Source organism: Helianthus annuus, chromosome 6, assembly GCF_002127325.2.
Source record: "Helianthus annuus cultivar XRQ/B chromosome 6, HanXRQr2.0-SUNRISE, whole genome shotgun sequence".
Classification (NCBI taxonomy): domain Eukaryota; kingdom Viridiplantae; phylum Streptophyta; class Magnoliopsida; order Asterales; family Asteraceae; genus Helianthus; species Helianthus annuus.
The window spans coordinates 52,489,981-52,512,751 of record NC_035438.2 but is presented as its reverse complement, the minus strand read 5'-3'; the positions used below and the strand labels follow the sequence as shown (position 1 = coordinate 52,512,751).

The window sequence follows — 22,771 nt, the reverse complement described above, 5'->3', positions numbered from 1 at the left end:
GGTTAGTCAAACCCACACAATAGTTATGCATATTGTATTGCCTAAACGCATCAGTTTAGGCCCAACTGGTTCTGAAATAAAATTAAAAGTCTAGAAGTTGTACAATAATATTAAAAGATATTAGGTAAGGATATGTCCTCTAGAGTAGTTCTAGTTAAACACAATAAGGGCCCACAAAAGTGCCAGAAACCTCTAATGAAATCCCTCCACTATCCCAGAACCATCTTGCTTCACCTATAAATAACACATTATCATCCTAAACTCACATCAACAAATTCTGATTCTGTTTAAGCAACATTCACAGTTTCAATCAGCAAATTCTTTTCATAGACAACATATCATGTCGATCATTCCAAGCTTCTTTGGGGGCCGTCGAACCAATGTCATTGATCCTTTCTCTTTGGACATATGGGACTGTCCCTTCTTCAACACCACCTTTTCCAGTATCATTCCAGCTGGGGTCCGTGAAACTTCAGCTTTTGCGAATGCACAGATTGACTGGAAGGAGACCCCAGAAGCCCATGTATTCAAGGCTGATCTTCCAGGGTTGAAGAAGGAAGAGGTGAAGGTGGAGCTGCAGGAGGATAAGATTCTGAAAATCAGTGGAGAGAGGAGCAGGGAGAAAGAGGAGAAAAATGACAGGTGGCACCGTGTCGAGAGGAGCTGGGGCAAGTTTCTCAGGCGGTTCAGGCTGCCGGAGAATGCAAAGGTTGATGAGGTCAAAGCTCAGATGGAGAATGGTGTGTTGACTGTGACAGTGCCTAAGAAGGAGGTGAAGAAGCCAGAGGTGAAGGCCATTGATATCTCTGCTAACTAGTCATCTTTTCCTTCTATGAATAATAACAAAATGTGTGTTGATTGTTGAAGAAACTTTATTTTAAGCAAATGTAACTTGTTTGAAAGGTAATAAAGCTTGTGTTTCGTTTAAGTAAAACTACACTTTTAAGAAACGTTTTAATAGTCATAAGACATACTATGTTTAACTGTTTAAGATACTTTAAGGCATTAGGAGTTGGTGCAGAAATAGGGTTTCTGAAAGTAGTATCGCACCTATGAAGTGTTTTGTGGTTAACCGTAAAAGTGGAAGGGGGGATCGAACCATAACCTCTGATAATTTAGCGACTAAAATTCTCCTATATATATATTAATTATTAATTTGATTAATTAATTAATTAATTAATTAATTTAATTTAATTAATTAATATTAATATATATTAATAAAGGAACGCAATGAACAGTGTAAGGTTATTTTGGTCAATTTTCTGTAAGTTTAAAAGATAAGATTACAGTGAGAGAAGAGATAAGATAACAGAGAGAAGAGAAACTGAGAGATACGGTCATGGCCTCAGCCGATTGTAAGCAGGCCCTGGCCTCCGACCGACCGATCTAACAGCGCCGCTGAACGACGACGGCGGCTAGGGTTACCAGAATGTCTGCAGGAGTCGGAAGTTTTCTGCAGAGGGGATTTGGTTCGACACGGCAGCGGCGACGGTGGAGTTTAGGGTTCCGATGACCCTTTTAGTACTCCGACGAGAAGCTCCAAGCCTAAATGTCATTTTCTCAGCTGCAAGTTAGGCGACACACAACCCTCCGACGAAGATCCGACGAAGTTCAGGTAATCCCTCTTTACCTGCATGTTCTGCTTTTACAAGAATTGACAACCTGATTAGGTCGGGGGTTTGTCACAGTATTGTAGATTAGAGCAAATGGATGATATCGATTCATAGTTTTGTAAAATTTGTGATGCAATTTAGGAGTTAAGTATAGAAGAGGGTGGGCGGTTACCGGAGGGTCACCACCGTGACTCTGACTCTGCCACCATGGTGTTTTGTGTTGCTCTTTCTTGCCGTTTTGGTGAAAGTGAAACCATGTGAAAACGAGCATTGTCTAAACTCTCATCTCTCCGATCTATCTTCATACCTAATTGAATCGTTAATTACATGTACCCCATCGCCGATGACTCTTTCTCCATTAGCATTGGAAACCATCGTCACTCATCATTTTCTCGGGTACTCCTTATCGCCTCAGATCTGTAATTATTCGTAATTAATTCGTATATCCGAGATGTGTATTTCGTCTGTTTGTGATATTGTTCGGTGATTTGTGGTTTTGAATGTTTGTCTGGTGTACCGAAGTTGTGTATATCCTATTTTTGTACAGGGCATGATCTGTAGTTTTATGGTTAATTTCTATTTTTTATACAACTAGGGTACTGTGTATGGAAAATATAATTTTTAATACTTTCAACTGCAATGGTTAGCCTGCACCAATTGTTTCTTGTTAATATTAATAAAGGGATGCAATGAACAGTAAATGAACAGTAAACCTCAGGGGCTATTTAAGGCAAATAAAAAAATCCACCGCTTCCCATCCCATCCTGGCCGTAGAAAGAGATACAGAGAGAGTGCGCGACGGAGGCGAGAGAGAGGTGACGGAGGGAGAGAGAGGGCGACGGAGGCAGAGTAAGATAGAGAAAGGCGCGGTGGTGATGGAGGCACCGGCTATGGTATCTGGCCGACGGTAATGTTGTAGGGTTCCGGCGGCGGTACCGGTGACTCTAATCGGTCGATTCTGGAGATGGAATGGGAGATTTGAAGGTGATCTTCAACAACCACAACCTCAGAGACTTGAATCGTGTTTCAGCAACAATTTCAGTAAGCATTTTTGGTCTGCATGTCTCCATTTATTGGGTAGATGGCTCATATAGTAATGATTGGAACCATTGTGTAAGAAGTGTTATCATGATTCTAAAAAATACTTTATATAAATGATAAGAATTAGACAGAAAAAGATTCATGTTTTTTGTTATGTGCAGAAATTGAGGAAGGCATGTCAAAATTCACTGGTTGAAGCCTTGCAAAAGATCCAAGAAGGTGTATATATATATATATATATATATTCCACTTTATTCATATGCTTATTATTACCTTTGATGTTTTGTATGGTTGATAAAACAAAAATTGTTTACTAAATTTGAAGTATGTATACGGGGGATTTGATTTCAAAGTTTCAATTTGTTTGTGACATTTAGAATGAAGATATTTATTATATTTGTAGTATAATAACAACCCATCTTCCAACATTGGAACTTACCTACGAATTTAGAGTATAGACTCTTAATAAGGTTTTGTTCCAAGCATTTCAGTCGTTGTCCATGAGTTCTACTTTGCGACAATTGAGTCGTCATAAAGTCTGAATATGAGTTTAGGATGAGATTTCTATAGAGGCTTTTTCAGTCGGAAAAATATTGGCGACTGATTGTTTGTGGGTGATCGATCCATCATAATTGTTTATCATGAGTTTGATTCTCGCCTTATGTGTTCTCGATCTCTAAAGTGGCCATCTTTTCTTATATCACCTAGGTTTGTTGGTAGGAGACCGGACATATGTTGAGCTCTATGAAGACCCATATGTTGAAGTCGAACCCATTGTTAGACTGGTTTATAACCCACAATTATGGGAGCATAACTTAAAAAGATGAAGAAATGGATGCATCTGTAGCTTTCGGACCACTCACAATCCTCACATGTCGGCTTTACGGCGTGCTCTTTTTCTGTTTCCAATTTTGGATGTTCAGGTTTGTTCTTCGATTTTGAGCTTTACGGCGTGAATTTGATTTTATTATTGGGTTTCTATATGATTTTGACTTCAATTGCATGGTTTTGCTGGAATGGATTTGTAATTTAGCCTCAGATTGATAATTTTTTTTGTTCTTTACTCATCTTTTTTTTTTTATCTTATTGGTGTTCTATTTGTTATATTAGGGTTCCAGCGAACTGATTCAAGGTGTGTGTATGTAATCTGAGTAGATCAGTCTTACCTAGGACAACTGAGAGACACTATGTGAGTCATTTATGACTTTATATCCTCCCGATCAGAATTCCGGCAAGCCCCTTTGGGCTTGCATGTTTAGTAAACAGGATGTGAGTTAAACTGTTGCTGGAAATTAGAAGAAAAGCTTCCAGAGTAAAGTGTGTGTATGTACTGTATGCGACACCAAGAAGGGAGAAGGAGAGTTTGATTTTCATCTCTAAAAAATTAATTAACAAAGAATGAAATTAATAGATTAGGGTTCTTTTGTTAAATTTGGGGATTTTTAAAATACACCAGATTGTTGTGTTAACCATGAAAATATGAGCTTAAAACAATACCATATTGGTAAATTAAATCAAGTTTGGTGTAAAAGAACTAATTAGAGATGAATATGTTTATATGTTTTTTAAGAGGATGCTAAGATACAACCGAATGCTTAATTCCATGACACATGTGTACAAAGAATGATGATTGTAAATAAATTGGTTTATAATATAGTGTGTTTTGATCTTTAAGATCATATATAGTGTGTTTGGGTAATTTTAACCCGCTTCAAGTGTGTTTTGATCTTTAAGATACTGTGTTTGGGTAATTTTGACCCGCTTCAAGTGTGTTTTGATCTTTATGATCATCTATAGTGTGCCTGGGTAATTTTGACCCGCTTAAAGTTTGTTTTGATCTTTAAGATCATCTATAGTGTGTTTGGGTAATTTTGAAGAAACCATTTGCTCCCTGAACTTTGCAAGTCGTGCGAGAGTTGTTAAGCATGGGCCTGAGCGCAAACAAACAGAAATCACTGAGCTCCTCAAGTATAAGCAGCTGGTAATTTGCACTGAAAATACTCAGTCAAATTAGGATTAAGAAGAATTCTTAGTCTGGCCTACTAATGGTGGTTTATTATATTTAGTCGTATGTGTTTTTTTATTTTTATGGTTAACAGGCAGAGAAAGCAAAGCATGGCGAGAAAGAAGCAGAAACAATTGCAGGAAAGTTTACAATCTGTGCAAATATGTCTCTCTCTGCTAGAGAAAACAAAGGTAGAACTCTGCAAGAAAAGGTACATAAATCGGCTTACAGGTTACTTGCCATTATAATGAAATTGTCTCCTGTATAACAAATAATGGTCAATTTTTTCAGTGGCGGTCAAAACGGGCCGGGTTTGATCTACCTGCCAAAAATAAAACATTACTCTGAATTTTTTGAAGTTCAACAAGTGATATTAAAAGGTTTGTATACTTAAATCATGGTAGAACATATCCCAAGAGTCAAGGAGTCAAGTCAAAACTTACTTAACAACTAATACATACACTTTGTTTTTACATAGGTAATATATATTTTTTATTTGTTATAATTTTAAATATCATGTTGAGTCATGACTCAAGTCACAGGTCAATGACTCGGGTCATGGGTCATGAATTTAAAATTTTGAGTCACGAGTCAATAACAGTGATTTAAATACACCTTCGATAGCTATTGACATGTTTCGAGTTAAATCTTTTAACTTAACAAATTACTCATAAAACACAACTGAGATCCACCTGTTAACATGAAGGATCATGGGGCAAATTTGATATATTTGAATTATTGTTATTGATTTGTATGCATAGGTATCTTTATATAGTGATTACACTCTAAATTTTATATCATTCTACAGAATTTAATTTCTAGGTCCCAATTATATGATCAAGATGGAATTAATGGGGTGTTTGGATGTGCGTTTTGGTAGGACTGAGGTATTATGTGTGGCGGATGGGTTGCTTAATGCTTTCGGCGTAGGAGCTTTTGAAGTTGGTTTGTCAGTTTTCTATTTGCGAGGATTTGTGTATGAATGTTGTTAGCCGTGGTTGATAATAGATTGATGATTTGGTTTTATTATTGCTGGCTGGTTTGGATTTTGTTTAAATGTATGTAAAACCGTGGCAATGTATGTTTCCGTTGGGGGTGTAGTATAGCATTTCAGAAATATTTACTAACGAATGCTTTGTCTCGTCAGCGCAACGCGCGGCGGGCTAAATTCTAGTTATATAAAAAAACGAAAATTCTTTTAATTTTAAAGTGTTTTCTAACCTTTCTTAAAAAAATTAAAAACTACTCGTTATATGATTATTTTTTAAACATGTTTTTGTTTAAAAAAAAGATGTAAGACACTTTCTCTAACAAATTTAAGAAACACATTTTTATCGTTTTTTTATAAAACTATGATCAACTGTTCGATAGTCAATGAACTCCAATCGATAATTTACCTGTGATTCTATTAATTGATGAGGCTATGAAGATGAACTGAATACTGCGTATTAATTTTACTATTAATGATTTACTTGATTCTGATGTCTCCGCATACAAATATTGTGTTCAGTTATATTGTTGATTATGTAATTAAGTTAACTATAATGTTGAACGCGTAATAAAATTACTTATATATTGTTGATTGCCTAATATCAGGGCCGGCTATGATGGTGTGCGGTGATGACTTCCGCACAAGGCCCGTGATTTCGAGGGGCACAAGATTTTTTAAAAAAAATCCGATATATATTTATATATATGTTACTAGTCTAAGTTCCCGTGTGATACACGGGTGGCTAAACAACAAAAAAATTATAGTTTAATACGTAAATACTTTATTACATCCTGATGATATTGAGCTATAAGAGAGTAACTGAGTGCTTCACTTTGACATCCTGAAGTTATGTATATTGATCGTAAACATAATTTTACCATGGATATAAAATAAATAATGATCCAACCTCGAATTAGTGCTGAAGGCCTTCCACATTACATAAGCAATGATTCCCCTAAGAGTAGAAACAAAAAGGCCCCAACATTGTATCTAGTTGCAATATCCGATGATCGGAGTTGTGTTTGCGTGTCAACCCAACCCGACTCATCCCATGCCATAAAAAAAATCAAGGAAGCCTATTTACAAAGAAAACCTCAAATTAAGCATGCAACTAAAGTAATTAATTCAATCTTTTGTTTTTCTAAACGGGGACGGCACCCCGTCAAAACTTTATTAATAAAATTAAAAAATAATAGTTACACCTAAAGAGCATTGGGTCTTCCGAGACATACCCCAAGAACACCAACCTCAAAAACGCCTAAGGCCTTACAGAACGGGTTTTAACAAACCCCTACCCCAACCACTCTAACCAATAACAATTACTACTTCTAACTCTACTCGCGACCACACACAACCCAAGTATTACAAACATAAAACCTATTCAAAATCCAAACAAAAAATAAACGAAAACAACCAAAATCAAGACTAAATACAGTTCAAACAAAAAACATCAATCTTCAAAACTCTATCGGCTTTCATACGCATCAGCAACAAACTTCAAGCTTCTAGCCATCATCCAAGTTAAACCCAAGTCCAATAACCTGCACTTACCACCAAACCCAGCAATACCTATCAGCAAATAAACATTCAATGTGAGTTTAATCCCAAGTCCACAAATTTCATGCCAAAAACTAAACAATTGGTTGAAACTTCAAGTGATTTCATTTACAAAATAAATCATGAATCAAAGTAGAAAGTTATAGGAAAACCGAAAATGCATAAACATATAATATATACCGGCATTGAAGCCCATGTAGATCATCATTTTTGTTCTAGACCTTTCCAAAGTTGGGCTTCACGTCTAAGGGTTGCCGGATAGATACCTTCTGCACCAAATATTAAAGCACCAAACAAAGCTTTAGAATGATAACAATATGCTTTCTACATTCACTACATTATGGGTATCCTCAACTGGAAAACTAATTATAACGGGTCAAATTATTTGAAAAAAGACGATCATCCAACCAGCTTGCATGATGCCTTTAATGCAAATATATTATAACGGGTCAACTGTACTGAACAGGTCACCAACCTGGCTCAACCCATCTTGACCTTTTACCCAGCTCAACAAAAATGATATGAAATGATATAAGAAATCAACTTACCTCCATGAAAAGCGATGAATATGAGAGCCCGTTAACTCCCCTAAACAACCACCAATATGTGTAGCTCCATAAAATTACCTACAAAACGTGTAATGCTAACTGATGTTAGCATCTTTAATTGACAAAAAGCAAGAAAAATAAAATAGCAAATAATCACTGTAAAAGATCACAAAGGGTCCGAGAATTCATGCTAACTAATGTTAGCATCTTTAATTGACCAAAAGCAAGAAAATTAAAACATAGCAAATAACCACTGTAAAAGATCCACCTTAGAGGATATCTTTCATTTTTTTTGTTAGTATTGTATTGCATTATGGCATAACTTTGTTATAACTAAATACGAAACTTGGAAATATTATACAAAATGAATATTTTGATTTACCTCGAAATCTCCCAAAGTATAATCTACCTTCAGATTATGGAGGATGGTTGTTCCTTGATTATTTGCGTTCTTTAGCATGTCCTCCTAAGGATAGATAAGGAAAAGATCAAAATGAAGATTAAAAAAAACTGAGTCGAAACTATACTATTAATGTTTAAATGCAACCAAAAATATAATTCGTCAATGCAATTGATTAACCACCGCTCTTCAAAGAGATCGGCTTGACGTATAATCAAATAAACGCGGCTAAAGAGTCGGACCAAACCTGATATAGTTCTGTCCCGCATGGTCAGCCGCCTTCACTGGCGGCTCCGCTGCCAAAAATCGCCCAACACAAGGAACATAACAACAAATTGAAAAATATAAATTTTATAAAGTAAACCCACCATATCACTTATGTCACACCCCTAATTTCCACGTGTCACCGGTGGGCCCGGTGGGGGAGTAACGTGACGTAGTTGATATCATCATGGTCAAACAACACAAATTATAATGCACAGCGGAAGCAATAAAATAGATTTATTTCAACCAAACATATTGTAATATCCAAGAATCACATAGTAGCTGAAATAGATCCACAAGCGGATCAATATAAAAAGGAAAAATGTTCAACAGATGAATGGCATCCCAAGCTTGCGAGACTCTAACGATGCTAAGGAGTAACCAGCCTATTACGTGTAGAACCTGCACTTAATCTTTTTGGGGAAAATACGTCAGTTTACACTGGTAAATACAATTTAACTGACTCATTTTGAAAATGTTGTAAAATTTGATTTAAGTGCATGTAGCACAAAACTTTTTATAACTTGGGGATAATTAATCAAAGCTAATCTTGTAAAAGAATTACATGTTCGTCATGCGTTCAGTCACCTGTTTCATGCCGGGTTTAAGGTTAATTGACATACCACATAGTAAAAAAACCGCGGCGGGAAACCAACGGTTAAACCTTAATAAATATGGACACATTGTCGGGTGTACGCCTACACCCGCGTGTCAAGGTCGTGGCCATTTCGTAAAATGATGCCAAGGATATCCGGGACATGGTCATTAAGCTTCCAAAGGCGTAAAACAAACAAAACCAGTTTTCAAACGGGTCACATTGATAATACCCAATTACTAATGAGTTAGGGTCAATTGCCCGACCAAGCAGTATTTTATATACCGTACCCCAAGCCCTTATAAGGGAAAATAAGTTAAAAGTATTTACCTGAGCAAGTATAAAACCACAATAAGTAAATGCAAGTGTCTTTTACTGGTCTCCTATTCTGGAACGAAGGTTTATAATAACCTATTAGAATCCTAACGGGTCTTTAGTTTAGCCTAAGCTTAGACCGGTTAGTTTCAAAGGATAGTTATGGTTTAATCGCATGAAAGGTGAAAACCGGAAATGGAATGTGATTCAGACCCAACAAGTTTGGAAACTTGTATAATATGGGTAAACTAAACACATTCTGTATTTTGAGACAAAGATGATACGGTTTGACCCGTTTCGGCTAATATGTGTAAACTAGTTACATAAGTCGATCCGAACGCGAAAAAGCGTAACGGGTAACCATATAATTCATATACAAGTTTTCCTAAGATTATATGCACTAAATATGTTGTGATATCAGTAAGATATGTCCTATTATGCCCCAAATGGTTTTAAACTCAAATTACGCCTCAAAAGGGCATTTTGGTCATTTAAAAGGGTATAAAAGAGTTAGACAAGCAATCTGAGTTACATATCTGAATAAATCAGTATTTATACTTAGTTTATCAGGTTATAACAGTATAGTATCAAATATATGTGAATTTTATTAATTATAACCATCCTATGCACCAAAAGGGCATTTTGGTAATTTCACATAAGCCTATAAGGTCAAAACTGGAAATCTGAGTTTCAATCTTTAGTTCACTGTTATAATATAGAATTTTACTAAATATATCAGTAGGTATTGACCCTTATGCATATAAACTAGTTTTGACATAGACTATGTCGTAAAAATGCCTAAAAGGCGATTTGGAGCCATTTCCGGTTTTTAAAAGAAAAGTTGATATTTTTATAATTCCAGAAGGCTCAAAATAATACATTTATCATAATAACTCAGTAGAAAAAGGTTTGAGGTCAAAAGGATTTATAAAACTCATTTTATTGCCAAAAAGGGCATAACCGACAATTACCGAAATAAGCCTAGGACTCTAAGTTATACTCAGCCTAAAAATAAATAAAAATCTTTAAAAATCCCAAAATATTATTACATATCAGTGGGTATAAAGTTTTCATATAAAATTGTAACACCCCGAAAATAAAAACCCTAACCTTGAAATTTTAAAGAATTAATAAACAAGAAATTACTAACTAGGAACATAACCTAGTTAAGTTCAAGTCTTGAAATAATGCATGATATGCCTAAAACACATTAACTTAAGAACAAAACAAAGTTGGGGGACTAAACTTGACAAATTAGAAAAGTTGGTTACTAATAGTAACAAAACCAAACCAAACACACCAAAATTGGTGTGTCTGGTCGATCAAGAGAAGAGGGGCGACAAGGGGGTTCTTCAAACCCTAGCTTCACACCAAAATCCTTTAAATTGAAGCCCCAAATCTGTCTCAAATCAAGTTCTAAACACGAATTAGTGATCCCCTCGTAGTGAGGATCATAAAGGTATGAAAAATCTTGATATTTTGTTCCATCTTGAATCTTGGGTTAACTAGGATAAACTGAAATTTAGCCTAGATATGCAATGCATGAATAAATCTTGAAGTAATTTGATGTCTATGGTTAAACACTAGGTGATTCCTTGTCAAAACCTTATGTCATGTTTGTAAGAGTTTGGGTTTACATGTGGGGAACAAAGAATTAAAAGAAACTTGGTGAATACTAGAGATTTTGACTCTTAATTTAGCAAAATCTGAATTAGTGAAGTAATTCAGAAATATTGATGTCAAGATAATATAAACTTTTATGAAAATAAAGTGAAATTAGATGTTAAATTTCACGTCATGAACTTGGTAATTATTGTAGGAAAATCTGCCCCGTTAGGTGTTTGTTGAAATGCCTAAGTGAGGATTCAAATGTAAAAATTTGGATAAAAACGCAGATTTGATAATGGTCCATAATGATGTGATTGTGGTCATAAAAAGAGTTCTAAACATGTTGTAAACTGAAATTTTTAGGCAAAGAGTCCGGATCGTCAAGCGGACAAGCCGAAAGGAATCCACGGGGAAAGGGTGTGCTCTAAAGGTACGAAACTATTGCTTCGTTACATCAAGGTTAATTATCGTTCTTATGTTATAGTGAAAAGCATGGTAAATAGAATAGAACATTGTGTCACGAAAGTGATTGTGCTTCTTAAACAAGTAAACGGGTCAAAACAAGTGAAAAGCATGAAATCTTGCATATCCTTAGTGGTGTGCAAATTTAGCACCCAAACGGGTCAAACAAGTTTTCGTAATAAGCACGAAGCAAGACACTATTATATAAAATGCGTGAATTACATGATGTGTAAGCCGTGTAGCGAACACCATAAGCAAATTAAGAAACTTTGCTCTTAATATAGGAGTTAAGGTTTAGATTTGATGCATGACAATAGTACAAACGACTAACTAAAAAGCCTTGTAATTTAGTTTGTAAGTTAATTCCGTAGACATGCCCGCATAAGAATAGTTGAGTATTAGCATAAGTAAAATACATGTATGGAGAAATTAGACCAGTCGCTTAACAAATTATGTGAAATTAAGCTGTTTTGACGCATAAAAGAATCAGCAAAACTGCATTTGAAACAAGGGGGTTTTTGTGCAGGGCTCACCGTAAATTATGGTGGTACCGTAATTTACGGTGGCCTGCAAATCTGTTACGGTGGGATCCTACTGGTTTACGTTAGGCTCCAATTTGTCCAGAAGCCACCGTAACTTATGGTGTCACCGTAAGTTACGGTGGAACCCAGTTTGGTGTGATTCTGTTTTTAATTTCTTGAATACGCGTTCGAATCTGGTTAATTACGTGAAATTTTAGAATCATAATGCTAACGCCTGTTTAAAATATTAGTTTTCATGTACTCAAGTAAAGGATGATGATCAAGCAATCAAGTCGAACCGAACACACAATACAACGCTTCCGCACTTGATCTTTTGTTTTGTTCTAAAATAAACACTTGTAGTTTTACTTTGAACATGATTTGGTAAGTTAAGCTTGTGAATGTCGTAACTAGTTGGTTCTCAAATCTTGAAAGTTTTTTTTTTGTAAAGTCTACTTTTGGCATAAATTGTAAGTCTTACATGTTGTTAAATCTGATATTATAAACTGGGTGTAACAAGTTGGTAATCAGAGCTTAAGGTTGCCAATAAGTGTTCGGTTCAAGCTTGATCAACATCCGGTAAGAGTAATTGCTTAAGTAAAATTTAAAGAGTATAGAAATAATTCACGAACAAATATGCATGGAAAAGAGTGTGTAAACACACTCAAACACAAGAAAAGCATGAAACAAGAACGATAGAATCAAGAGTGTGTAAACACACTCAAACACAAGAAAGGCATGAAACAAGAATGATTGAGTCAAGTCACGAACTTGATTAAATCAAAACAAGTAAAACATGTGTTACAAATGAAATGTTTAACAATGTATGTAAACATTTCAGTATTAAAGATGGCGGATGGAGGTGATGATGATGCGGTGCCAAGAGTCACCGAACAAATGAGGATAGTGATTGCCGAAGAGGTTGGAAAGGCGATCGAAAACAGTTTGTCAAACTTCATTGATAAAATTCAAAACACGATTTTATCAGTAATAGAAGAGAGAATCAAGAAGCTAGAAGATAATTCGAATCTAGCAAAGGAAAAATCTGGGGAACGAAAGCCTTGTTCATACAAGGAATTCATAGCTTGTAAACCACCTATATATAATGGGGAGGTTGATCCAATCGTGTGTCAACGATGGATAGGCGATATCGAGGGAGTATTCGAGAGAACTCATTGCGATGAGAATGACTACGTAGCTTATGGTACGGGTCAATTAAGAGGTCAAGCGAAAGACTGGTGGGATAATAAAAAGAAGGAGATTGGAAGCGAAGCGGCTAAGGCCATGACATGGGAGGAGTTTAAGACGCCGTTTCTTAAACACCATAGTCCCAAAGCGGTTATAAACAAGATCAAGGAAGAGTTCATGCAACTCAGACACAAAGGTGAATCCATAGACAAGATCACGGGGATGTTTATGGACAAGATGAAGTTTTGTGACGATCTGATAACGAATGAAGAGCAAAAGGTTTATTACTACCATAACATGCTAAGCGCAGAGTATAGGGAGTTCATAACCCCTTCAAAGTACGAGACCCTTACCGAGATTGTCAATGCCGCTCGGGAAAGGGAGATCGAGCTGAAAAAGAGTATAGAACGGGGTGAACGAAGGGCACAAGACGTAAATCCAAGCCCTACCAAGAAAGCAAGAACGAATGAAATAGTGAAGAAATCAGATACAAAGGGCGGTACACCAAGTTGCAAAATCTGTGGCAAGAATCATAAGGGTGAATGTCGCTTCAAAGATAAGCCCTGTCCCATATGTCGAAAAACGGGACATATGGCTATATCATGCCCGGAGAAAGTGACCGTTTGTTACAACTGTTACCGAACGGGTCACAAAAGATCGGAGTGCCCGGAACTGGTGGGAAAGAAAGAAGGGCAAGACTCGAAAGGTGAAGCCTCAAAAGCCAAAGCAAGATCTTTCCAACTGACCGCTGCTGAAGCAAAGGTCGAACCTGACGTGGTCTCAGGTATATTTATTGTAAACTCAATTCCCGCACGTGTGTTATTTGATACTGGTGCGAATAAATCCTTTGTTTCATATGGGTTTATTCGGCACCCTTCATTTGTTCTAACAAAATTACCTATGCCCTTAGAAGTAGAGATAGGTAATAACAAAAGCTTTATTGTTTGCGATGTATGTGAAAACTGTATGATGAACATTGATGACGAGGAATACGCAATAGACTTGATTCCGATGTCGATGGGAGAATTTCAAGTGGTAGTGGGAATGGATTGGCTATCCCGTTACCACGCGAAAGTGGTTTGTTTCCGAAAGGAAATAAAACTAACGTCACCTAGCGGAAAACAAGTTACGATATACGGAGAAAAGGGGAGGTAACCCGGTGATATGCACAATGCTAGAAGCCCGTAAACTCATGAAACATGGATGCAAGGCCTATATGGTATATGCAAGCGAAACGGAAAAAGAACCCCTCAAAATTGAGAATGTACCGGTCGTGCGAGATTATGAAGACGTGTTCCCGGAAGAGCTACCGGGGATACCACCAGAACGGGAGGTAGAGTTCGGAATCGAGTTGATTCCGGGCGCGAAACCCGTGGCCAAGGCGCCATACCGACTTGCACCGTCGGAGTTACAAGAATTGATGTCTCAAATTCAGGAATTTCTTGACAAGGGGTTTATCCGACCGAGTGTGTCTCCGTGGGGCGCACCAGTCTTATTCGTGAAAAAGAAGGATGGCAGTATGCGCATGTGTATCGATTACCGAGAGTTAAACAAACTCACGGTGAAGAATCGATACCCACTTCCAAGAATTGATGATTTATTTGACCAATTACAAGGAGCAAGTTGGTTCTCCAAAATTGATCTCCGATCTGGTTATCACCAATTGAAAGTCAAGGAGGAAGACGTACCGAAGACGGCCTTTCGTACACGGTACGGGCATTATGAGTTCCTTGTAATGCCCTTTGGATTGACAAATGCACCCGCGGCTTTCATGGACCTCATGAACCGGGTTTGCAAACCCATGCTAGATAAGTCGGTAATCGTATTTATCGATGACATTTTGGTATATTCGAAGAATGAAGCTGAGCATGTGTGTCATTTGCGGGAAGTATTAGACACCCTCAGACGAGAAAAGCTATATGCAAAATTTTCTAAGTGCGCTTTCTGGCTAAGAGAGGTGCAATTTCTTGGACATATCATTAGTACCGATGGAGTACTAGTGGATCCGTCCAAGGTGGAAGCGGTGTCAAAATGGAACCCCCCAAGAAACCCCTCAGAAATCCGAAGCTTTTTAGGGCTTGCGGGGTATTATCGGAAATTCATACAGGATTTCTCCAAAATTGCCTTGCCATTGACCAAATTGACTCGCAAGGAGGAAAAGTTTGTATGGGGCGTTAAGCAAGAGGAAGCTTTTCAAACGCTCAAAGAAAGGTTGACCCACGCTCCGGTATTGACATTACCGGAAGGGACTGACGGCATGGAAGTTTACTCGGATGCTTCCTATTTAGGGCTCGGGTGTGTTTTGATGCAACGAGGTAAGGTCATCGCCTACGCCTCGAGGCAATTGAAGGTTCATGAAAAGAAATACCCGGTTCACGACTTGGAATTGGCGGCGGTGGTGTTTGCCTTAAAGATATGGAGGCATTATTTGTACGGGGTAAAATTTACAATTTTTACCGACCATAAAAGCTTGAAATATTTCTTCGATCAGAAGGAATTAAACATGAGACAAAGGCGGTGGTTGGAAACAGTCAAAGATTTCGATTGTGAAATACATTACCACCCTGGAAAGGCCAATGCAGTGGCCGATGCGCTGAGTCGCAAAGCAGATTATACCCCGATACGGGTAAGATCAATGCAACTTGTTGTGACTTCAAGCTTACTAGAACGAATTCGAGAAGCACAGGATGAAGCTGTAAAGGCGGAAAACTGGAAAAGGGAAAGAATTATCGGCCAAGTTAAAGACCTGGAGATAGGCAGTCACGGCCTAAAGACTCGTTTTAATAGAATCTGGGTCCCTAACACATGTGAGGTTAAGAAGCTTCTACTTGATGAAGCTCATAAATCCCGTTATTCCATTCATCCGGGAGCGACCAAGATGTATAATGATTTGAAGCAAAACTATTGGTGGCCCGGAATGAAGCGGGACACCGTGAAATACGTGGAAAAGTGTTTGACTTGCCTACAAGTTAAGGCGGAACACCAAAAGCCATATGGTAAACTTCAACCGTTAGAAATCCCGGTTTGGAAATGGGAGCAAATTACGATGGACCTATTGACCAAACTGCCTAAAACAAGTCGTGGCTTTGATGCTATATGGGTAGTCGTAGATAGGCTAACTAAAAGTGCTCACTTTATTCCGATTCGTGAGACTTATACGTCTGAGAAAATGTCGGAAGTATACACCAATGAAATCATAGCAAGGCATGGGGTACCGATATCCATTGTGTCAGACAGAGATACTCGATTTACTTCGAAATTCTGGCGTGAATTCCAAGAACAAATGGGAACTAAATTGTTCCTCAGCACTGCTTACCATCCACAAACTGATGGGCAGAGCGAAAGAACAATACAAACGTTGGGAGATATGCTACGGGCTTGCATTATTGACTTTGGAGGTAGTTGGGACGTCCATTTACCTTTGGTCGAATTTGCATATAACAATAGCTATCACACGAGTATTAAAATGGCCCCGTATGAGCTATTATATGGCAGAAAATGTCGGACTCCAGTATGTTGGGGAGAAGTGGGTCCGCGGGGGCTAGCACCTGCTGATATAATCCGAACTACAAATGCGAAAATCGACATATTTCGGGCACACTTGAAAGCGGCTCAAGACCGGCAAAAGGCATATGCAGATAAAAGAAATAGGCCAATTGAATTTCAGGTTAGCGATATGGTTATGCTAAAAGTTTCCCCATGGAAGGGTATTATTAGATTCAGAAAAAGGGGAAAACTAAGCCCAAGATTTATTCGGCCATTTAGAGTCACTGAACGGGTCGGTAAAGTAGCATATCGTCTTGAATTACCCGAAGAGTTGAGTGGGATACATAACACATTCCACGTGTCACATCTTCGAAAATGTTTGGCTGATGAGACCGCTCATATCCACTACGATGATATCGAGGTGGATAACAGCCTCAACTATGTGGTAAGACCTATTGCGATTTTAGATCGTAAGGTGAAAACCCTAAGGAACAAAGAGATCAACCAAGTGAGGGTCAAATGGGAACACAAGAAAGGGGCGGATACCACATGGGAATCCGAAGAGGAGATGCAACGGCTATACCATTTTTTATTCGGTACGTAATTCGGTTTCGGGGACGAAACCCTTTTTAAGGGGGGTGGACTTGTAACACCCCGAAAATAAAAACCCTTACCTTGAAATTTTAAAGAATTAATAAACAAGAAATTACTAACTAGGAACATAAACTAGTTAAGTTCAAGTCTTGAAATAATGCATGATATGCCTAAAACACATTAACTTAAGAACAAAACAAAGTTGGGGGAATAAACTTGACAAATTAGAAAAGTTGGTTACTAATAGTAACAAAACCAAACCAAACACACCAAAATTGGTGTGTCTGGTCGATCAAGAGAAGAGGGGCGACAAGGGGGTTCTTCAAACCCTAGCTTCACACCAAAATCCTTTAAATTGAAGCCCCAAATCTGTCTCAAATCAAGTTCTAAACACGAATTAGTGATCCCCTCGTAGTGAGGATCATAAAGGTATGAAAAATCTTGATATTTTGTTCCATCTTGAATCTTGGGTTAACTAGGATAAACTGAAATTTAGCCTAGATATGCAATGCATGAATGAATCTTGAAGTAATTTGATGTCTATGGTTAAACACTAGGTGATTCCTTGTCAAAACCTTATGTCATGTTTGTAAGAGTTTGGGTTTACATGTGGGGAACAAAGAATTAAAAGAAACTTGGTGAATACTAAAGATTTTACTCTAAATTTAGCAAAATCTGAATTAGTGAAGTAATTCAGAAATATTGATGTCAAGATAATATAAACTTTTATGAAAATAAAGTGAAATTAGATGTTAAATTTCACGTCACGAACTTGGTAATTATTGTAGGAAAATCTGCCTCGTTAGGTGTTTGTTGAAATGCCTAAGTGAGGATTCAAATGTAAAAATTTGGATAAAAACGCAGATTTGATAATGGTCCATAATGATGTGATTGTGGTCATAAAAATAGTTCTAAACATGTTGTAAACTGAAATTTTTAGGCAAAGAGTCCGGATCGTCAAGCGGACAAGCCGAAAGGAATCCACGGGGAAAGGGTGTACTCTAAAGGTACGAAACTATTGCTTCGTTACATCAAGGTTAATTATCGTTCTTATGTTATAGTGAAAAGCATGGTAAATAGAATAGAACATTGTGTCACGAAAGTGATTGTGCTTCTTAAACAAGTAAACGGGTCAAAACAAGTGAAAAGCATGAAATCTTGCATATCCTTAGTGGTGTGCAAATTTAGCACCCAAACGGGTCAAACAAGTTTTGGTAATAAGCACGAAGCAAGACACTATTATATAAAATGCGTGAATTACATGATGTGTAAGCCGTGTAGCGAACACCATAAGCAAATTAAGAAACTTTGCTCTTAATATAGGAGTTAAGGTTTAGATTTGATGCATGACAATAGTACAAACGACTAACTAAAAAGCCTTGTAATTTAGTTTGTAAGTTAATTCCGTAGACATGCCCGCATAAGAATAGTTGAGTATTAGCATAAGTAAAATACATGTATGGAGAAATTAGACCAGTCGCTTAACAAATTATGTGAAATTAAGCTGTTTTGACGCATAAAAGAATCAGCAAAACTGCATTTGAAACAAGGGGGCTTTTGTGCAGGGCTCACCGTAAATTACGGTGGTACCGTAATTTACGGTGGCCTGCAAATCTGTTACGGTGGGATCCTACTGGTTTACGGTAGGCTCCAATTTGTCCAGAAGCCACCGTAACTTACGGTGTCACCGTAAGTTACGGTGGAACCCAGTTTGGTGTGATTCTGTTTTTAATTTCTTGAATACGCGTTCGAATCTGGTTAATTACGTGAAATTTTAGAATCATAATGCTAACGCCTGTTTAAAATATTAGTTTTCAGGTACTCAAGTAAAGGATGATGATCAAGCAATCAAGTCGAACCGAACACACAATACTACGCTTCCGCACTTGATCTTTTGTTTTGTTCTAAAATAAACACTTGTAGTTTTACTTTGAACATGATTTGGTAGGTTAAGCTTGTGAATGTCGTAACTAGTTGGTTCTCAAATCTTGAAAGTTTTTTTTTGTAAAGTCTACTTTTGGCATAAATTGTAAGTCTTACATGTTGTTAAATCTGATATTATAAACTGGGTGTAACAAAAATTTGGGTTTAGTTAGGCTATATGCTAGTTACGCTAATTATTTACTTAAGAAAGCTTCTAATTACGCTAATGAGCATAATTCCTAATCTAGACCTCAAACTGATGTCGAATTTTGGGTACAAGTTTATAATTCAGTAACTAAGATGTCTACCCTTTTATATTTTCAAAAATCACATTTTATGGATATTTGGGCATAATAGTCAACATATGGCATTTAACGGAAACTTGCATAATAATTAGACAACTAGTGAACCAAGCCGTATAATCACAGGAGGTTATACGAACATGTTACTAGGTTCAAAAGAAGATCTAAGGCATTCCTAAATTTGGCTAAAACGGGTCAGAACTGAAAGTCAAAGCGAAAGTCAAACTATGCGACTTTCGGTTCCAAACCGGGTCTAAACAGAAAATTGTCGAGTTGAACATGTTGGAACATGTTCTTACATTTATTACCAAGTTATATTGATGATCAAATAGGTTGCATGTACCCTACATTGCTAATCATGCGTTAATTTGGATTTAAGCATTCTGTTGACTTTTTAAAGTGTACTTTGACTCGACAATTAACATGGTTAGAGTGGGAATCTGGAAATACCCTTTTAAGGGTTTGTTACCCACATAATTACCCACTTATAGGTATTTTTAATTCGAGATTTACCGAGTAATTATGGACTAATCTCGAAGTCAAACCTTAATTACGATGGTTTGACTTTTAGCTAATTAACTAAGCTAAAATGGATTAAGGATGATTAGGATCACTTACAACGATCCTAAATAGGATTAGAGACTTAATGAGAACTTGATGCTATCCAGGGAAGCTCCAGAGAATGCTCCAAGTGAGTGACACAAATGAATGATCAAAGTTCACCACACTTTACTCCCTTATATAGTGACCAAGATACTCTAGGATCAAGACATGGAAGTCTAGGATGGTTACAAGATCACCCCAGGTGTCCCTAACAGGCTAAATACTGCCTAGCAAGTCCCTTGTTTCGAAAACCATCTCAATAAGGCGGTGCAACAGGCTGAACAGGCAGCTGTCCATTTTCTGCTGCCAGCGACAGGCTTACGGACCGTAAGCCTAAGCTCTTGTGGTCTGTATGCAGCCCTTGCGAACCGTATGCTCAGATGGTTGCGGTCCGTAACCGACCTTTGCTGAAATCGCCCAGATATGCATCTTATGGACCGTAAGCCATGACCCTTACGGTCCGTAACCGTTGGTCAGAGGACAAAAGTTTGTAAACTTTCAAGCCTTGACCATGCAATCATACAAGTCCGAATCCATGCCATCTTTCTCAGTTGTGGGGCCTTTTTGCACAGCCATTGCATGCTTGTAAATGCCTTACATGTTTCCCACTTTACTTTGGATTCTTGTGGGAAGATAGAATTGACGGAAAATACAAGAACAAGTCTTGGATTCTTAATAGTTGGACAAGTTTTAATTATTTATTCTAATTTCCATTAGAATAGAATTTAAACTAGCATTTTCTTGTAGTAACATTATTAATAGTCCAATCTCCATATAAAGATGGAATTTTATTTATTTAGAAACAACCGGTTAATATATAAGATGTTTATCAGACAATTTAAGGATCTTGGGATTTATAAATTTGGGTCGCTCAGAGGTATTTTAATAACATGTCGCCCTTGGGTCGTTCAGAGGTATTTTTAAATAACATGACGCCTGTTCTTTTAAAATCCTACCATACATCTTCTTATTTGATCCGGTTTTCCTGACACGTTTGTCTCACACAACAGTGTCCTTATTTTATTGGACAAGAATTTTCGAGGTGTTACATCCTCACCCCCTTAAAAGAAATCTCGACCTCGAGATTTATTAAAACAATTGAGGGTATTTTTCTTTCATTGTGGACTCTAACTCCCACGTATAATCGGGACCTCTACGTCCATCCCATTTGACCTTGACAATGGGCACATACTTCCTTCGAAGCTTCTTTACCTGTCGATCCTCAATCGACACAAGTCTTTCCACGAATTTTAAGCTCTCATCTATATGCACATCTGTGTGTGGTATGACTAGTGATTCATCAGCTAGACATTTCTTCAGATTGCAGATGTGGAACACATTGTGAATACCACTGAGCTCTTCAGGTAAGTTTAACTTATAAGCCACTGACGCAACACATTCGATGATCTCGAATGGTCCTATATACCTCGGGCTTAACTTACCTTTCTTACCAAATCGCATCACCCCCTTCCAGGGTGATACTTTGAGTAGAACTTTGTCGCCAACCTCGAACTTGAGGGGTTTTCGTCTTTTATCCACATAGCTCTTCTACCTATCTCGGGCAGCTTTCAAGCGGTCTCGAATTTGGACAATTTTGTCTATTGTCTCAAAGACTAAATCAGGACCTGACAAATGAGTGTCTCCTACTTCTGCCCAACAGATGGGCGTTCTGCACTTTCTACCATATAGTGCTTCAAAAGGCGCAGCCTGAATACTAGTATGGTAGCTATTGTTGTAGGAGAACTCGACCAAAGGTAGGCGCCTATCCCAGCTACCTCCTAAGTCAATCACACATGCACGTAGCATGTCTTCCAAGGTCTGGATGGTACGCTCACTCTGCCTATCTGTCTGAGGATGGTAAGCTGTACTAAAGTTCAATTGCGTACCCAGAGACTGTTGGAAACTCTTCCAAAAATGCGAAGTGTATCTAGTATCCCGATCAGAGATAATAGACACTGGTACCCCATGCAGGGACACGATTTTATCAACGTACAACTGGGCCAACATGTCTGAACTGTAAGTCTCCTTAATGGGCAGGAAATGTGCTGACTTAGTCAGTCTATCAACTATTACCCAAATAGTGTCATTTCCCTTCTGCGTTTTAGGCAACTTGGTAATGAAATCGATTGTCACCATTTCCCATTTCCAATTGGGAATTTCAGGCTGTTGTAGCAAACCAGACGGCTTCTGATGCTCAGCCTTGACTTGAGCACATGTTAGACATTTGGCTACATGGGCAACTATAGACTTCTTCAAGCCTATGCACCAATAATTCGCCTTCATATCCTGGTACATCTTATCCGCTCCAGGATGGACGGAATATCTGGAACTGTGGGCTTCCTGAAGGATAACGTCTCGAAGACCTCCATAAACAGGAACCCATATCCTTCCATTTAATCTCAGAATTCCGTCTTTGCCATAGGATAACTGTTCTTCAGTTACTCCTAGCTTTTCATTAGGATAGTTAACTTCCAACACAGCTTCCTTCTGTGCAGCTAACAACCTTTCATTCAGACTATTCTTGATTTCAATGCTCTTGGCATTGATTCTGATTGGCTTCACTCTTTCCTTTCTGCTCAGGGCATCTGCGACTACATTGGCCTTGCCTGGATGGTATCTTATTTCACAATCATAATCGTTCAGAGTTTCTATCCAGCGTCGCTGCCTCATGTTCAACTCCTTCTGATTGAACAGGTGCTGAAGGCTTTTGTGATCAGAATAGATCACACATTTACTTCCATACAGGTAATGCCTC

The 22,771-nt window shown here is 37.8% G+C and overlaps 2 protein-coding genes and 1 long non-coding RNA gene across 39 annotated transcripts; all 3 read left to right on the top strand.

Moving 5' to 3' along the window:
* The first annotated feature begins 271 nt into the window (after positions 1-271).
* On the top strand, positions 272-934 carry LOC110865486 (17.8 kDa class I heat shock protein). The gene has a single exon (XM_022114744.2). It carries the CDS (start codon positions 341-343, stop codon positions 815-817), a length of 477 nt encoding a protein of 158 aa, XP_021970436.1. The 5' UTR covers positions 272-340; the 3' UTR covers positions 818-934.
* Positions 935-1,270: 336 nt separating this feature from the next.
* On the top strand, positions 1,271-5,759 carry LOC110865485. Of its 37 annotated transcripts, none has more exons than XR_004861279.1 (7): positions 1,272-2,654; positions 2,816-2,873; positions 3,363-3,577; positions 3,765-4,635; positions 4,754-4,870; positions 4,951-5,039; positions 5,468-5,759. XR_004861279.1 is itself a non-coding variant. In XM_035974753.1 (6 exons), exons 3-6 carry the CDS (start codon positions 3,486-3,488, stop codon positions 5,587-5,589), a joined length of 348 nt encoding a protein of 115 aa, XP_035830646.1. In that variant the 5' UTR covers positions 1,271-2,726; positions 2,816-2,873; positions 3,363-3,485; the 3' UTR covers positions 5,590-5,759. The 37 variants fall into 37 exon arrangements, 5 of the variants coding, with proteins under 5 accessions (XP_035830646.1, XP_035830647.1, XP_035830645.1 ...); XR_004861288.1 differs by lacking the exon at positions 4,951-5,039 and having other exon boundaries at positions 1,273-1,615; positions 1,755-2,009; positions 2,311-2,654; positions 3,363-4,635; positions 5,540-5,759; XM_035974753.1 differs by lacking the exon at positions 3,765-4,635 and having other exon boundaries at positions 1,271-2,726; positions 5,540-5,759.
* Positions 5,760-17,409: 11,650 nt separating this feature from the next.
* LOC110863993 lies at positions 17,410-19,190 on the top strand. The gene is made up of 3 exons (XR_002549528.2): positions 17,410-17,617; positions 18,129-18,195; positions 19,000-19,190. It is a non-coding gene; the product is annotated as an uncharacterized LOC110863993 (long non-coding RNA).
* Positions 19,191-22,771: the final 3,581 nt, after the last annotated feature.

Excerpts from the sequence above, each read along its gene's own strand:
- LOC110865485 (XM_035974753.1), top strand. The coding sequence starts at position 3,486 with ATGGATGCATCTGTAGCTTTCGGACCACTCACAATCCTCACATGTCGG. Across the intron at positions 3,578-4,753 it reads TTCCAATTTTGGATGTTCAG|GCAGAGAAAGCAAAGCATGG; the intron begins GTTTGTTCTTCG and ends TATGGTTAACAG. Across the intron at positions 5,040-5,539 it reads TCAACAAGTGATATTAAAAG|GACTGAGGTATTATGTGTGG; the intron begins GTTTGTATACTT and ends GCGTTTTGGTAG.
- LOC110865486 (XM_022114744.2), top strand. The coding sequence starts at position 341 with ATGTCGATCATTCCAAGCTTCTTTGGGGGCCGTCGAACCAATGTCATT.